The following is a 15,697-nucleotide window of genomic DNA, read 5'->3' as shown; positions in this document are numbered from 1 at the left end:
GAGTTTTCTCATTTCAGTAGACAAACATTTTTGTGATTATTTTGTATTTATTGAAAAAAGCTATTGCTCAACTATAGATAGTGCAAAAATTGTGCTGGTAGGAACCGAGACTCACAGACAGGGTTACAGTTGATCGCAGCTATGACAACTGTTACAGAAAAGCTAAACTGACTGCAGAAACACCCAAGGGGCTCTGGCTCACACAAGGCCGGGGCTCCAATCCCCAATCAGAAACTGAGATGGGGAGAGGCCCAGAGCTAACCCGGGGGGCGAAGCACAGCCTGCCAACTCTGTGGAGGCATTGCTGACTCCAAGAAGAACAAAGGACTAAGTGGGCTGCGAACATAATTGAGAGGACACACGGAGGAAAGGAAGAAGTTAAAACACATCAGAGAAACAAGATAAAAATGTATTTGATGTTGGAACATTACAGCACCCTCTAACAGCTTGCCTCACCTCTCCGAAGTCAGCTCCCAGGGCGAAGACTGGCTTGCTCCAGACTGAAGAGATGCAGAACCGACAGCCATGGGCACACCTGTAATCCCAGCTACCTGGGAGGCTGAGGCAGGAGGATATGAGTTCTTGGCCACCTGGGCAGTCTAGTCAGATCCTCTCAAAAGTGCTAAGGGTATAGCCCAGGCCCAGGTACCAGACTCAAACCCTGGCCTGAAAGAAGGAGAAAAGGAGAAGGAGGGAAGGACGGGAAGGGAAGGGAAAAAAAGCGGGGGGAAAGGAAAACAGGAGGGGACGTTTGTTTTAAGTGCAGCGTGCAACATTTTACTGGAACCGGCTTTTAAGTGTTATTTATATCCGAAAACACATTGTGCATTGTAAATATGTAATTTGCCGAGTATATCAGTAAATACAAGAAGTTAAAAATTTAATAAAACTGGAGAAAATAAATAATAATGCTATAAACGGCAGTGAAGTTGGGAACATTTCAGGGACTCAGGTGGGCTGACTGTGGTGATGGAGGAGGTCTCATGAACTGTGTAGGGAGGCACGATTACAATGTCTGGAACTTGCTCTCCAAAGGTTCAGAAAACAAAAAGTGTCAGACAGGGCAGGGGGTGTGGCGCAGCCCTGAAAAAAAAGATGCCTATAATGCCAGCACTAGAGCGAGGCTGACGCAGGAGGAGCAGTGGGAGTTCGAGGCCAGCATGGGCTACACAGTGAGTTCAAGGCCAGCATGGACTGCATTATGGCAGCCCTGTCTCAAAAATAAAAAACTTAATAATTCAGTACACAAAAAACATAAATGGTTGTGTAAGACAGGAAGAGATTAATAAGGCAAACACTGCGAAACGTCAGGGCTGTTTACTCCACATTGGGTGTTTCCTGTCAGTTTTCACGGCTGTCGTCCCCACGGGTGCACGAAGGAACTTGCCCGAGCTGCGGCTCTCCTCAACTCCACCCTGATGCTTTCTGGAAAGCTACCAACACCAAACACGGAATAGCACAGGCAGCCGGCAGCACCGCGTCCCAGCGGCAGGGGGCGCAGAGACCGCTGGCCACGTGCACCCACGCCCTGCTCAGGGGGGAAACAGGTCCACGTGACACGGGGCTGAGTCCACTCACTGTGTCCCCCCTTCCTCATACTGCCACCTTAAGAGGCCACGGAAAAACTGCCTCTGCCGGGCTTGGCCTCGCTCACCCCTAAACTTGATGCTGTGGGAGGCTGAGGCAGAAGGATCCCAAGTTCTAGCCCCACCTGAGCAACCTGGCAACTTAAGCAAAACCCCTCAGAAAATTAAAAGTACAAAAGAAAAAGAGGGGGGATATGGCAGAGGATTGTAGCCCAGCATGCAAGTCCTGGCTTCAGTGCCAGCACAAGAAACAAAACACAGGGGCTGGGGATTTAGCTCAGTGGCATAAGCACCTGCCTTGCAAGCAGGCAGTTGTGAGTTCGATCCCTGGTACCGATAAAAAAGAAAAAACAGACCAAAAAAAACCTAGAACAACCAAGAAACAAAACACAGCTGCCTTCCCCCACCTACCCTCAATCCCAGTGGCCCTTCTCTCCCCCTCCACTGGGGCTTCCACCCCACACCCACAGGGGCCCAGCATCCTCCTTTCCAACCTGGGATCAATGGCCCAACAAAGCCAAGTCTACCCTCGCCACCACTCCAGGGCCTTGCCTTAGGGCCTGCCTGAGGCTCCTTCCTGCAGATGCAGATGGGTACAGACTCCAGGGCAGCCCTGGCCTCCCACCGGGGACACCAACCCCAGGCCCAGCTCCCCCAGCTCAGAGTGTTTTTTTAATTTTCTCATGAATTGCAAGCTTACAGATGTGCTATGGCCTGGGGCCACCGAGGCCATATGGGTGCTCGAGGGTCCTACCCCCCACACGCCGGGGTGCACAACTGATCACTGCTCAAGCACCCTAGGCACCTGGCTGCTGAGCTCAAAGTGTAGGGTCTAAGCTTGATTTTTCACTCAGGATCTCTAGCGTGTACTGTTCCCATCAACTGCTGTTGACTGCATCAAAGATTGCAGGAAAGGGCCGGCACGGTGGCAAACTCCTGTCACCCGGTGCTCAGGGAGGCTGAGGCAGGAGGGTCACCAAGTTTAAGCCTATGTCTTTTGACCATGTCTCAAAACAAACAGGGAGGGGGCCCTGGAGATGTGCTGAGTGCAAAGGCCACATTTAATCCCCAGTGCCAGGGAAGAAAGGAAGGAAACAACCACCCCTGGTAACAGAGCTGTGCTACACAACACGGGCACCTGTCCAGGACCCAGACTAAGTCAACCAGAGGTGCAGCTGGGTGGAAGCTGATGTCTGAGTTGAGTCCCACTCAGCATGGCGGCCTCCAGGGCCTCAGCAGAGCGGCCAGGCAGGGGCCAGGCTGGCCACCTCGGAACGCCCTGCCTGACACAGGTCTTCCCTGGGCCACTTTCCTATGGAGTCACACACAGGAAGCCAGGGACCCCCCAAGGTCTGCAGCCCTCAACCCCAATCTCACCTCCTGGCTGAACTCTCCAGACACCCCTGAACTTCGCACTAGCAGGACAGAGCCCAGTGCAACAGTCTCACAAGCAACCCACTGCAGCGAGCATGAGGGCAAGCGGAGCCGGGCCTCTCCCACCAGGATCCGCCTGAGTGAAGCAGCCCTGAGCCCCGACTCTCGAGACCACTCCTGGGGCAAAGCAAACCCCCCGGAGCTCTGGTCAGCACCTGCCCAGACCCCCTGACCACAGCAGCCCAGCCTATCTGGACTGCACACACCTGGCTCTGCCATCACCCACATGTGTGCCGCCCGCCGGTCACAAAGTCCCCACTCACTGATGTTTAATCAACACCATGACCAGCACTGTCTGCCGCTAAAAGTTTATATCAACAGAACTCCTAGAACCACGTTTCAGGAGCTCCTAGGACGTGCAGAGCGTTACGGGGCTTTCTGGATCCAAACCCTGGGTGCCCAACAGCATCCTGAACAGGCCCAGCCACACCCTTCCACGCACACACACGGCAGCCTGGATGCCGCCGGCCCCTGCAGCCCTTCGGGACAGCTGACCTCAACACGCACACTCGGGGACCCGCTCCTGCCTGGCGCCAGGCACCGCCACACTGGCCAGCCTGGGGTCCTATGGAGCAGGGCAGGTGAGCAGGCAGAGGACTAAGTGCCCACTGACCCGGAGAGAACGTCCCTTTGAGAGCGGGGACAGCAACAGGGGCGAGAAGCTGTGCCGCGCCTGAAGTGCCCCTCAGGCCTAGGCCAGGCAGCACAGACCACCTTTATTCACAGCGGGCGGCCAGGCTGCGCTCAGCACTCATCCTCGCCCAGCAGGGCATACGGATTGTGGGCGGCCAGGCCGCGCCCAGGCGCCGAGGTTGGGGTGTCCTCGTCCCCTTCCCCCTCCTCGTCCGCATCCCGGTCCTCCTCGCCCTCCTCCTCGCAGGAGCTGCTCAGCTCTTCCTCCTCCTCCTCCTCTTCCTCGTCGCCTGCTGGTCCCACCCTGCCTTGCAGCAGCACCAGCTCCGCAGTGTCTGGGTGCGACTCCCACATGCCTGGGGAGGAGAGCGGGGCTCTGAGCAAGGGGCCACACTGGGGGTACAGGGCTGGGGGGACAGCCGTTCCTGTGCCGCCTCTGCACCGGGCCGTCACCCACTCATGTCCAGTGCAGGCCTCTTCCCACCCCGGCTGTGGTGCTGACCTCTTTGCTGGCTGTAGCCCGGGGGGTGGAAACACAGGGTGAGGCGGCCGTCCACCGCCAGCCACAGCAGGCTGTTGGCCGCTCGGTACACATCATTGCGGGCCGTCCTGGCCGTCTTGTAGCCGCGCTTCTCGGCCCAGGCTGGAGGAAGCGGGAGTCAGGAGGGGATAGCTTGCTTCCCGCCCGCCGCCCGGCCCCAAGCCCCACTCAGTCCTCCCAGTCTCCCCTGGGGGGCTGCAGACAGTGCAGTGGAGAACCAGGCAAGGGAGGCCAAGGGCGCTGCACTCGTGGCACCTTCACAGATGTCCCAGGCACACCAGGGGTGCTCGGAGGATGGGTCTTCAGCCTCCGGGTGGCGCAGGTGCAGCAGGGTCTGCACGGGGACTCGGGAAGCCAGGTAGCCCACGGAGGTGTAGGGCTCCTGCACCTGCGAGATGGGGTAGATCCCCGCCAGGACCTGCGGGGACAGCGCTCAGCACCTGTCTACCTGTCTCCCTGCCTCTCCCCCCACCCCACCCCCAGGCCCATGCTCCTCCCAAGGCCGCACCTGCAGCTGCCTGGGCAGCAGGGAGGGGAAGGTGAGGCCAGGACAGTCACACAGCTTCACAGTTGGGGTGAGGAAGTAGGTCTGAAAGTAGCGGGTGTGGCCCGGCGTCCTGGACACGCTCACCACCTTCCGGCCCACCAGTCCGTTGATGAGTGAGGACTTGCCCACGTTGGGGAAACCTGAGGGGAGAGGCGGGCGTGAGTGCCAGGCCCGCACCGGCACTGGCACCGGCACCGGCACCGGCACCGGCACCGGCACCGGCACCGGCACCGGCAGGCAGGACACTAGGAACTGAGGCTAGGGAAACAAGCAAGCAGTTCCAGGGTGTGGGCTCTGCCCTCAGGTGGTCCACCTGCCTCCCGCCCATCCTCTCTGCAGGGCCCAGCTCTACCTCTCTGCAGCTCGAGACACCTGTGGAGGCTGAAGCTGCTACAGCACAACAGGGCCCAGCGGTAGCACACAACTCCCACTGACCAGGTACCCGGACCTCAGCAGGCTGAGGCCACAGCTGTCTGGTCAAGTCTGGGACCCTCACGGCTCAGGGCTGGCCCCTCCCACGGAAGTCCTTCCCTTCACTGCACCTCCCGCTCCCAGGGTCGCTCCCAGGGTCGTACCCTGTGCCTGAAGGCTTCGCATGGCAAGCCCAGCCCCGCCCCCACACAGCCCGTATCTGGGGCTTGTCCTGGTTCCCCTCTCCCGTGTCCACTGCACTGACCCCAGCACACGGTGCGACTCAAAAGTCAAAACCCGCTTCCCTTTTCTGTTTCCCAAGTGAAGTCTCGCTGGGCAGTCCACGACCAGCCCTGCTCACTGCACAGCCCAGGGCGCCTACAACTGCGACCCTCCTGGCTCAGCCACCACCTCCCCTTGTATCCACCATGGTGGCCGAAATACTGCTTCGGCCAGCCCCAGCTTCAGAGCCAGAGCCCCTGGCAAATCCCTGACCCTAGAAACCGCCACTTGGCTGCCAAGATGACTGCGCCCCTCCACAGCACTCAAAAGCCTTCTCTCCTATGCCATCAGCCCCTTTCTCTGTCCCCAGGTTCTGCACTCGAAGCCCAGCCCTTGGCCACCGTCCCACAGACCAGAATGGCCAGGCCCACAGCCCCAGGCTGCTCCCTGGCTGCCTGGGCCTCTTCCAGCACCCTCCCCCCTCAAGTCCACCTTCCTCTCCCTGCTCAACCAACCTCAGCCCTGGGATCCACCTCCCCACAAGGAAACGTGGTCTCCCTTCGGACACAGCTTCCTTCCCGCCAGCTTTCCAGCAGCGCCTCCACCCAAAGTGGCGGCACCTGCAGCACTCAAGAAGGACCTGCTGTCTGCACTTGTGCGCTAAACGGGCCCCCACGTCAGGGCCAAGACCTATGCTGGGGAACCCATGGTGAGACAGCACAGCAAAGGAGAGCGAGCCCTCACCAGCGGGTAGGTGGCAGCAACAAGGACGGTGGGAACCCCTGGGGCTGCCCAGGCATCCTCAGGGCAGGGCCTCCCTAGCTCCAGCAGCCTCTCGGGGTCCATCACGGCTGCCAAACTCGGCCACCATCCATGGCAAAATGAACATGGCCAAAACCTAACCGTGCATCCCGCTTTGCCCTGGGGAAGCCACAGTTCAGGCTCAGTCCCGCCCAGCACACATCTGTAACCCCCAGTCCTCAGGAGGAGACAGGGTTACTGCAAGTCTGAGCCCACCACGTAGTAGGCTGAGGCAGGAGGATTGCTGGCCCGCATGATCCAAGGATCTTGAGGACTCCGTTATGAGCCTGGGCTACAATACAGTGAGTTCCAAGCCAGCCTGAGTCCCAGAGTACAAACCTGTCTCAAAGCAAACAACAAAACTAAACAATGCAAAGTGAAAGGCAAGAAAGTAACGCTGGCTGCAGCCCTGCTGCGGCTCCACCGTCCCTGTTCCCAGGACAAGAAACCATGCTGAACAGCTGCGTCACCCAGCTCTCCACACAGCAAAGCCCGCAGGATGGACCAGGGCACTGCCACCCACCCGTCTGAGTGTCCCTGCTGTCACCATGTCTGCCAGGCATACAGAGCTCTCTTGATGCCACCTCTCACCATCCTGCATGGCACCCATGCTGGAGAATCAGAGCAGCTAAGGCTCAGCAGCCAGGGTGTGCTCAAGGCCACGGACATGGAAAAGGGCCCAAACTCCTCCCAAACCCGTGTCCTCCCCCCACCCTGTGTCCTTACCTACGCAGCCAATGGTCACCACCCCGTCCTTGTAGCGCTCCCGGGTTGGGCCGGTCGGCTCCATGGCTGAATCTGTCTGCTGCTCCACCAGGACGGCAGGCCCGTCCTCCTCCTCCTCCTCCTCCCCAGAGCCGCTGCCCCAAGTGGCCCCGGCCATGTCCCTGGCAATCTTCTCTCGCCAGCTGCTTAGGTCCACTGCTCAGAGGAAGAGCGAGGAAGGAGATTCCCATACCGCCCCTGAGCCAAGCCAACTCGCTGAATTCCCAAAAACTCCAGAATCGGACAGACAGTGGGAACCTAGTGAACAGCTGCCATGCCCCACCAGGCCAACCGGGCCTCGAACACCCATACAGCACCCACGCCCCCCCTCCCCCGGGCCTCCTGTGCCCCAGGGCAGGCCACACACCTCTCCCGGCAGTGATGGCTTCACAGGCTCGCAGCAGCTGCTCCGGCCCCAGAGCCCGAGTCCACCCTCTGCCCCGCCGGCGACTCCTCTTTAACACTGTAACGGAAGGCATGGAGGCCAGTGAGGGCCAGGCACAGCCACTGCCTCACCCACCACTGAGGCCCCACAAGACTCTGCTCCCCACTCCCTGTGCCCTGCCACCACCTTGCTGCCCACTCACCACTTCCAGGATCCTGTGAGGCACAGGAGTCCCTAGGAAAAGAGGTGAACAGGACGACGTGCAACTGGGGGAAATGCTGGTGGAAATAGTGCTTCCAGGCGACCACAAGCGCCGGCGGGGCCAGGTCCACCTTGTTGAGGATCAGCACCAGGGCCAGCCCCAGCTCCCCAGTCACGAACTCGTACAGTGCTGGAGGGAAGTTCACGACCTGGCATGGGTCAGAAGCGCACAGAGCAAGGGGAGCTCAGCTAGACTGATCCACCTGAGCCCTCTGCCAGCACAACTCAGATGGCAGCAGGTCCTGGGCTCACCCAGGGAAACCAGCCCCACTGACACAGACGAACAGGCAGATGACAAAACAAGGGTCAGCAAGACCTGTGTGGGTCCCAGAGGACCCACAGTAAGGGAAAGTAAGCCAAAAATAAGGGAACAGAAGTAAGGGCAGGGCTCAGTGAGAGTCAGAGCAGGAATTATCAACTGTTTCCACAGACGCACGAGTCTGCAAATGCATGTGCAAGAACCACTGTGAAGCAAGTGCGTGCGTGCCCGTGCCACATCTGCACATGTCTGCAGGGGTGTTCACGGGCACTCACCATGCACTGCCACCATCCCTATAGATACCCCTCTCTACCACAGGAAGGGAGCAGCCCAGTCATTGCATGGCCCCAGTCCACTCAACAGAACCCAGGTGAGCAAGAAAGGGCAGCTCTGGGCTGAGCAGGGAAAGCCCCTTCACAGGAGCCCAGGAGCAGGGACGTCTGGCACGGACAGGGGGCCCGTCTGGGAGACGGAGCACGGACTGGAGGTCTTTCACCAAGCACAGGAGAGAGGACTCAGCCGGCCAGAAGACACAAGTAAGAGGCAGCAACACAGGAAAGGGGCAGCAGGCAGGGGCCACCCCACCTCCCACTCCTGCCCCAGCCCCTCCAGCCTCCCCTCCAGTGCTCACTGGATGTCGGATGTCAGTGACCAGCAGGACGATGTCAGACATCTCGAGCACGCGCCACAGCTGCCTCCACGTCTGAGGAGACCGAAGGGAGACTCTTGAGCCCCGAGGCCCACTTCAGCCCGACCCAGCACCATCTCCCCATGGATCACAAGGGCCCCTCTGCTCCCCACTCTGCCATCACCTCCAGGTTGTGCTCGAAGTGGCTCAGTTTCTCAGAAGTGTACGCCCCGTGGATCTTCCCCAGATACTCCTGGAAGCTCCGCTCCTCCTGGCTTATCAGCTGCTCCTTGGACATTCCATAGTGCCAAGGTGGACGTCGGGGAAAGTCCAGGACTGCGGAGCCAAGCGAGGCGACAGCTTCAGGATTCCAATGCACACGTGGAGCCCCACCCTGCGTGGGTTCTCGCGGCTCTGGCCTCCGCCCCCCGCCCCCAAGGCACCTGAGCCAGGCTGGTAGACCTCCCGGATGTCCAGCTCCAGCACCTCTGCGCTGACGGGCTGCAGCACTTGCTCCCGGGCCACCTTCCTCCTCCGCTCGACCTCCTCACGACTGTCCCTCTCAAAGTGCAGCCGGTACCTAAGGAAACGGGGCCGTGCATGCAGCACACGCTCCAGTCTTCCCTCTGCCCAGACAACTTCCCCAAGCGTTCTCCGCCACTCACACTCCTTCCAGCCTGCCCTCGCCAAACTCCCTCCAACCCTTCACAAGTGAAGGGGACAGCCAGCCTCCTCGCGGCCGCAGCGTCCCGACCAAGTCCTCCCTTCCTCACCGATTCTGGTCGTAGCCTCGGGGCCCTGGCCCCTGCGAGGGCTGGTGGTTGAGCCTACGGATGTGCTGGGTCACGGACTCCCCGTCCGAGGTGTCAGTCTGCTCCTCACGCCGCTCCCGGCTCCCGCTGCGGCTGTTGGAACTGGAGCGCAGCCCATCTTGCAGCCCTGCGGAGGGGACGGTGACGCCAGTAAGGTCGGCCCCCTCAGCCGCGGCCACCTCCGGGCGTGCCCCGGGGCTCCTCCGCCCACCCAAACTCTCCCCAGACCCGCCTCCCAACCACCCCCGGGACCCTCCCGGATGTGCTTGGGGGCAGCGACTCCCGGGATGCCAGTGATGACGCCCGCGAAGATGCAGGAGCTCCCATCCCCCACTCCCCAGCCTCCGCCCCGCGCGGCCCTCTGCAGCCGCCCACGCGCCTCAGCACGCACCCCCGCCCCGCCGCGACACACCCCTCCTCCCGGACGGACCCCGCTTCCGTTCCCGCTTGTCCTGCAGCTGTTTCTTCTTCTGCTTTATGCTGAAGGGCTTCTTCCTCGGCATGGCCCGGCCCCGCGGCCCGCCCCGCGCCGCGCCGAGCTCCCGCCGCCTAACGACTCCACGGGTGGCACCCGCGCGGCCGGGCCCCGGGGAGGTGGGGCTGCGTGACGTCAACGGCGCGTAGTCCCCACCCCCGGGCGCGCGGCCGGCAGCGGTGCGGGCGGCGGCGGGCGGCCAGAGCCGGGACACAGAGGAGCGCCGCGGCGGCCAGGGAGGCGCGCGTGGGCGGCTCGGGCTCGCTCCGTCACGGGCGCGACCAAGTGGCGCTCGCCGGCGGGGGGACGCGTGCCCTAGAGGCTGGGCGCGCAGGGAGAAACCGGCGTGCACCTGAGGGGCGGCGCGGGGCGGAGCCGCCCACCCCGGCCGGGGGCGTGGACTCGCCTCTGGGGTGCCTCGCTCTGGGCCCGGACGCGACCTTCGGAGCCCCGCACCCTGGCGCAGCCGAGGCCTCACGGCGCCGACCCTCTGGGGCCCGGACTCCCAGCCGGGACGATGACGAGGAACGGGCGGACAGCGCGAGGTGCGAGCGCAGGCGAGGAGAGACGCGCGTGGGACAAGGACTTCTGGAGGAAGGTCGAAGGGCACGAAGTTGTGCCTTCAGCTGTTGCCATAGTAACCGGGACCGGAAATGGCGATCTTAGAACGCGACAGCCCTCGTCACAGGTCTTCCGGCCAGAAAGCCACTCACTTCTACGCCCCGCCGCGAGGAGTAGGCAGTGGTGTTTCCCACGTGAGGAGGGAGTTTCCTAACGACTTGGAGAAACGCAGCCTAGGGAAGGGGCGGGGTCGCCACCATGCGGACCAGAGTCAAAGGGAGGCTGTTCGCACCGGACCTGGTCGGCGCCGACGCCGCGACTCCCCGCAGCCTCCCGGAAGTGGGGCGGCGGGGGCCCGCCGCTCCCGGAAACGGAAGCAGAGTCCCCGCGTGCCCCTTCCTCACTGCCCTCCAAAGCGCGCTGCAGCCGCTGCCGCAACTACGATGCCGAAACGAAAGAAGCAGAGTCAGCAGCAGCCGCCGCCACAGCATCCTACACTGCCCGATCGCGAAGAGACTGGAGATGAAGAGGAGAGCCCCATCGGTGAGGGGCCGGGAAGGGTGCGCACGTGCCCGACCGACTGCGCGCCCAGGCCGGGTCTAGGACGGGGGAGGGGCCGCGGACGGAGGAGGGGCCGGGGCCTGGCGGGGCGCGCGGGGCCGCCTGCTCGGGAATGAAGCTTGAATGAGTTCTCTTACTTGAACCCCTCAACCTCGGTCCGGCCCCAAACCTTCCTAGAGGAGAGGATAAAGAGCTCGTATGCGCAGCCGCAAAACGGAGGGGAGGGGGCAGTAGAGCTGTTACAGATTGCGATGGTTGATGACAATTTGTGACCGCTCTGTCACTGGGAAGGTGGAAGTGCAGACTTCTCTAAACTACTCCCCAAGGAAAGGAGAGGAGGAAAGAACTGATTGGCCAGCAGTTAAGGTGAGAGACTGGATTGTTTATGGCATCGCCTGGGGTGTTATGGGTAGCGGCACTGTACGGGAAACTTTTCGGTAGCCTTCCTGCTGTCAGCACCTTTCCTGCGTAACCAGGTCTCTTCTTTTTGCCAAACCTCAAACAGCTTTGTGGAGGAAAGGGCAGGTAGATGGGGCGAGAATTTGTAACACTGCTGGGACTACAGCTGGCTTTATTTACTGACCTGTGCATAAATAATGGAACAAAGACAGGAACAGCGTCATCAGAACTTTAATCCTTTCTTAACATTTTTTCGTGTCTGCTCTTAGGACCGCCCAGCCTTCTGGGCCCTCCCCCCATGGCCAATGGAGAGCCTGGTGATCCTACGCCAGGTAAGGAAGAAAGAGGCCCAGATTCTTCTTTTGGATCCTGGAAGAAAGCCAGGGATCAAGGAAAATCCATCAGTGATTTAAAAGATTGGGGGTTCTCTATGTAAATGGAGGGAGAGGACTTGTACATTTACAGGTTTGTAAATTCAGTATTGTGTGAAAAAAAAAGGCCGGGGATTTAGCTCAGTGGTATAAGCACCTGCCTGGCAAGCTTGAGGTCATGAGTTCAGTCTCCAGTACCAAAAAAAAATTTCAATATTGTACAAATGTTGCTTCTTCCCAAAGTGATCTGTAGATGTAATACATTCCCAGTTAGAATCTCTATGGTGTTTCTGTTTTTGTATGGAAAGGAACTAGATGAGAGACTGCCAATGCCATCTTAAAGTAGCAAGGCTTCCTGAATGTCAGGACTTGTAAAGCTACACTGATTATGACAAGTCTGCATTTTCACATCCTACGTGAGTCAATATAGTATGTGAAAGAGCCCAGAGAAGCCCACAGATGTGTTAACGCTGTGTTTATGTGAAAGCAGAACTGAAGAAGCAGTCTGTCCATTCAGTGTTGCTGGGTTAACTGGACTTTCACATGGAAATGAAGTTCAACCTCCTCACACACCAGATGCAAGAGGCATTGTATTTTTTTTATTTTTGGTACTGGCAATCGAACTCATGACCTCATGCTTGCAAAGCAGGCGCTTATGCCACTGAGCTAAATCCCTGGCTGTGCAAGGGGCATTTTAACTGGACTGTACATTTAAGTGTAAAAGAATTGTTTTTCTAGAAAATAAATGTATTTTCATGGTTGTAGAACTCTGAACATTCTTTAAGAAATACACACATATGCTATAAAGAAAAGATTAATGTGCTGTATTAGAGATTAACTTCCTGTCAGACCAGATGATGCTATTAAGAAACTAACAGGGCCAGGTATGGTAGTGTGCCCCTATAATCCCAGCACTCAAAGAGGCTGAGGAGCAAGAAGTGCTCTGAGTTTGAGGCCAGCCTGAACTGCATGGCAAGACACTGTCTCAAAGAAAATTGGCCAAATGCTGGAACAACTTAGGAAATATTTGAGAGAACTGAAAATGTGAAATGTACTCAACGTAATCATCAATTAATGCAAGATAAAAACACATCACTTAAAAAGTGCTACTTTAAACTCGGAACTCCTGTGACCTGTTGATGGGATTATTACATGGGATAATCACTATGATAAACTGTCCGGTTTCCTCAAAAAGAGCCAGGCATGGTACGTCCCTGTAATCCCAGCACACAGGAGGCTGAGCAGGAGGACAGCCACAAGTTCAATGCCAGGCTAAACTACAGAGTAAGACCCTGTCTCAAAGGAAATCATGATGGTAAATCTTTATATTCTATGTGTTTTGATTTTTACAATAAAAAACTCATCACACAGCAGAATGGCAAAATGACAAAGGACTGATAACTACTTAGGGTTTTTGAGACGGTTTCACTATGTAATTGAGACTGGCCTTAAATTTATGGTGAGCCTCCTCCCTCAGCTTCCAAAGTGCTGAAATTACAGGCATGTGCTACCACACCCAGCTTTGACAACCAGTTTAAAAGGAAGTCTAATTATCTATTAAATGAACATACGTACACTCTTTGACCCATTTGCTACTCATATTCTGAAATACATATGTATGAGAAACACATGAATTAAAACATTTGTAGAAACGTTTCTTGTTTTAGGCCCAAGCTGGAAGCCCTCTCTGTGTCCCTCCATTGTGGCTCAGTTGTATCTGCATGTTGAGTGAAAGGACCCAGACACAAGGACATGGACTGACTGCATTCATATAAAGCTCAAAACTAGGCAGACTAGCCTTTGATGGCAGAAGTCAGGACATGAGTAACTTTTGGGGCAGGGATTGGGGACCCAGAGAGAGTCCTAAAGCACTAGTGAGGCTCTGTCCCCGTCCCTTCACCCACGTGGTGGAAGCAGGTGTGTTTATTTTGTAACAAAGGGCTGAGGATCGAGACGTGTCAGGATGCAGCTGCCCACAATCACCTTTTTGTCACTCTCTAGCTTTTCGTAGAGGTCCTCCAGGATCCAGAAGACTGAGGATCCCACCGCTGCTGAGCCTCCCCCCTCCTCCCAGGGGAAGAGGCCCATTTAGGGGAGGCCTGGGCCCCAGGACTGGTCCATATGGTCGTGGTTGGTGGGGGGTCAATGCTGAACCTCTTTTTCGGGGGCCAGGCCACAGGGGTCCCCCCAGGGAAAGCTTCTACAAAGAGCAGACAAACCCAAGAAGGCTCAGAAGTTGGTCTCTTGCCAAGAGAACCTGCCCACCGAAGGACAGCCCTCAGGTTGTGGAAGGTGAGGTCCGACTTGCTCCCCGGGGGACCTGACTCCAGAGTGTTGCAACTCCCCAGCCCCACTGAACCCTGGGCCTCCGCCCTATGACCCCTGGCTGGCCCTTAGCACCAGGGTTCCATCTGTAGCATCCCCTCCCCACAAAGAGAGGCTGAGACTGGGGGGGGGGGCGCTGCTCCATTACCTCTGCTGTTCTCTGCTGTCTTCTGGGGTTGTAAGCTCCCCATTTTCACTTCCCTGCAGATAAATCCAACCGCCCTGTCTGCCGACACTTTTCCAAAAAGGGCCACTGCCGATACGAGGATCTCTGTGCCTTCTACCACCCGGGGGACAATGGGCCTCCTCTGTGAGACTGTGCCTTCCCTTGCGGGCCGGCCACAGTGAGGTTTGCCTGCTGCCACCCTACCCCCAGTGCCTGGAGCTGTGTTTGCTCACTATGACACGGTGCGCGCTGTCTTCTGACCCAGCCTCCCGGCTCACCTTGGGGGCCCCTGTGTCCCCTCAACTGCCTCCACTCCTGCCCTCCACCAGATGACTGCTGACAGAAAACCTCTGGTGCTGTTTGTCACACATCTGTCCATGATTGCCCTGCATTCCTGAGAGCCTGGAGCAGTGTCCTCCATCCAGCCACTTGTCCAGCCCTCTCCAGGACACCAGGATCTCCAGTCCGCATGGTGGCTGGTATAGGCGCCTGGCTTTCCGACCAGCTTCTCCTCAGTAGCATGATCCCCACTGCTGTGGTCCGTGCTCACTATGCTTTGTGAAACCGTGTGTCCCCTCGTATCCTCTCAGTGTTTGTGCTTTCCAACACTACACTAAGTTTTTTTGCCAAAGTGAGAGAGGTCCCCCCTAGTACCCCCTCTGGGCATTTCTTGGAGGACTGCCAGTCTTGGGCACTGGCAGCCTCCTCCCTTTCCTGGTGTCGTTTTCCCCCACCACTGTAGTCAGCTTGTCATCGTGAGGCCACCAGCCGTTGATTTGAATTCTGTGACTCTGTCCTCTCCCCCCAGTGGACACTGCACAGCATCACCACCCCCTGGGGACCCTCTTCCTCACCCTGGCATTTGGTGTTTTCTGTGAAAACGGCAGTGAATGGGTTCTGTTCCAAGCTGGCCCCAGTAAGTGGGTTAGTTGTTGTATGGGCCAGAGAGGGTTGGGGAGTCTTTGGAGAACTGAAAAGAAGTGTGTTTCTTTTTAACATTTTTTAATATTAGTAATAAACACAGTGGAAACCAGTGTTTTCTGTAGTCCATGTTCCGGTCATCTCCAGGGCAGAGCAGGCTGCACTTGGTGGGCTCACTCTCCTCCTTGTTCGAGGGGGCTCATGAGAAGTGGCAGCACCTGAGTCTCAGCAGCCTACGAACCAGGCATCCCGGCAGCCATGCGGCATCTAGGGCTGGAGCCTGGTAGAGGGGGAGAGCTGAGCTGTGCAGTACCCTGAAGCATCCTGCCACCTGCACTGCTCCGATGAAGCACCCTTGCAGCAAAACTGTCCAGTTCCCCAGGCCAAACCACCCACCCAGGCAGGACTGCAGATAAACCATGTGTCTGAAATCTACCAGGAAGACAGCTCCCCAGGAGGTCACCAACAGCTGTAAAGCTTCCCCTGAGAAGCACCATGAGGCCTGGTGTAGTGGTACACACCTGTGAGCCCAGCCCTCAGGACTCGGAGGCAGGAAGGTTCTGCCTTGGATGTTACCAACAGGTAGGGGCAGCTCAAAATTTACCAAAGAAAAATGTAAAAGGGCTGCGAATA

General features: G+C 58.0%; 2 protein-coding genes across 8 annotated transcripts; one reads left to right on the top strand and one right to left on the bottom strand.

Moving 5' to 3' along the window:
- Positions 1-388: 388 nt before the first annotated feature.
- On the bottom strand, positions 389-9,868 carry Gnl1 (G protein nucleolar 1 (putative)). The gene is made up of 12 exons (XM_003461009.5): positions 9,716-9,868; positions 9,247-9,412; positions 8,917-9,053; positions 8,658-8,809; positions 8,477-8,548; positions 7,528-7,735; positions 7,308-7,403; positions 6,902-7,096; positions 4,703-4,881; positions 4,450-4,612; positions 4,156-4,296; positions 389-4,009 (listed from the first exon to the last, which is right to left on the bottom strand). The coding sequence occupies exons 1-12, from the start codon at positions 9,786-9,788 to the stop codon at positions 3,765-3,767; spliced, it is 1,827 nt and encodes a 608-aa protein (XP_003461057.2). The 5' UTR covers positions 9,789-9,868; the 3' UTR covers positions 389-3,764.
- Positions 9,869-10,157: 289 nt separating this feature from the next.
- Positions 10,158-15,176, top strand: Prr3 (proline rich 3). 7 transcript variants are annotated; one of them, XM_063239275.1, is made up of 5 exons: positions 10,678-10,864; positions 11,174-11,248; positions 11,551-11,613; positions 13,825-13,944; positions 14,185-15,176. In XM_063239275.1, the coding sequence occupies exons 3-5, from the start codon at positions 11,580-11,582 to the stop codon at positions 14,289-14,291; spliced, it is 261 nt and encodes an 86-aa protein (XP_063095345.1). In that variant the 5' UTR covers positions 10,678-10,864; positions 11,174-11,248; positions 11,551-11,579; the 3' UTR covers positions 14,292-15,176. The 7 variants fall into 7 exon arrangements, with proteins under 7 accessions (XP_004999366.3, XP_003461062.4, XP_063095341.1 ...); XM_023562899.2 differs by having other exon boundaries at positions 13,654-13,944; XM_004999309.4 differs by lacking the exon at positions 11,174-11,248 and having other exon boundaries at positions 10,158-10,864.
- Positions 15,177-15,697: the final 521 nt, after the last annotated feature.

The sequence above is a fragment of the Cavia porcellus genome, unplaced genomic scaffold, assembly GCF_034190915.1.
Source record: "Cavia porcellus strain 051 isolate PalLab524CR breed Dunkin Hartley unplaced genomic scaffold, mCavPor4.1 scaffold_28, whole genome shotgun sequence".
Classification (NCBI taxonomy): Eukaryota; Metazoa; Chordata; class Mammalia; order Rodentia; family Caviidae; genus Cavia; species Cavia porcellus.
This window is presented reverse-complemented; position numbering and strand designations above follow the sequence as displayed.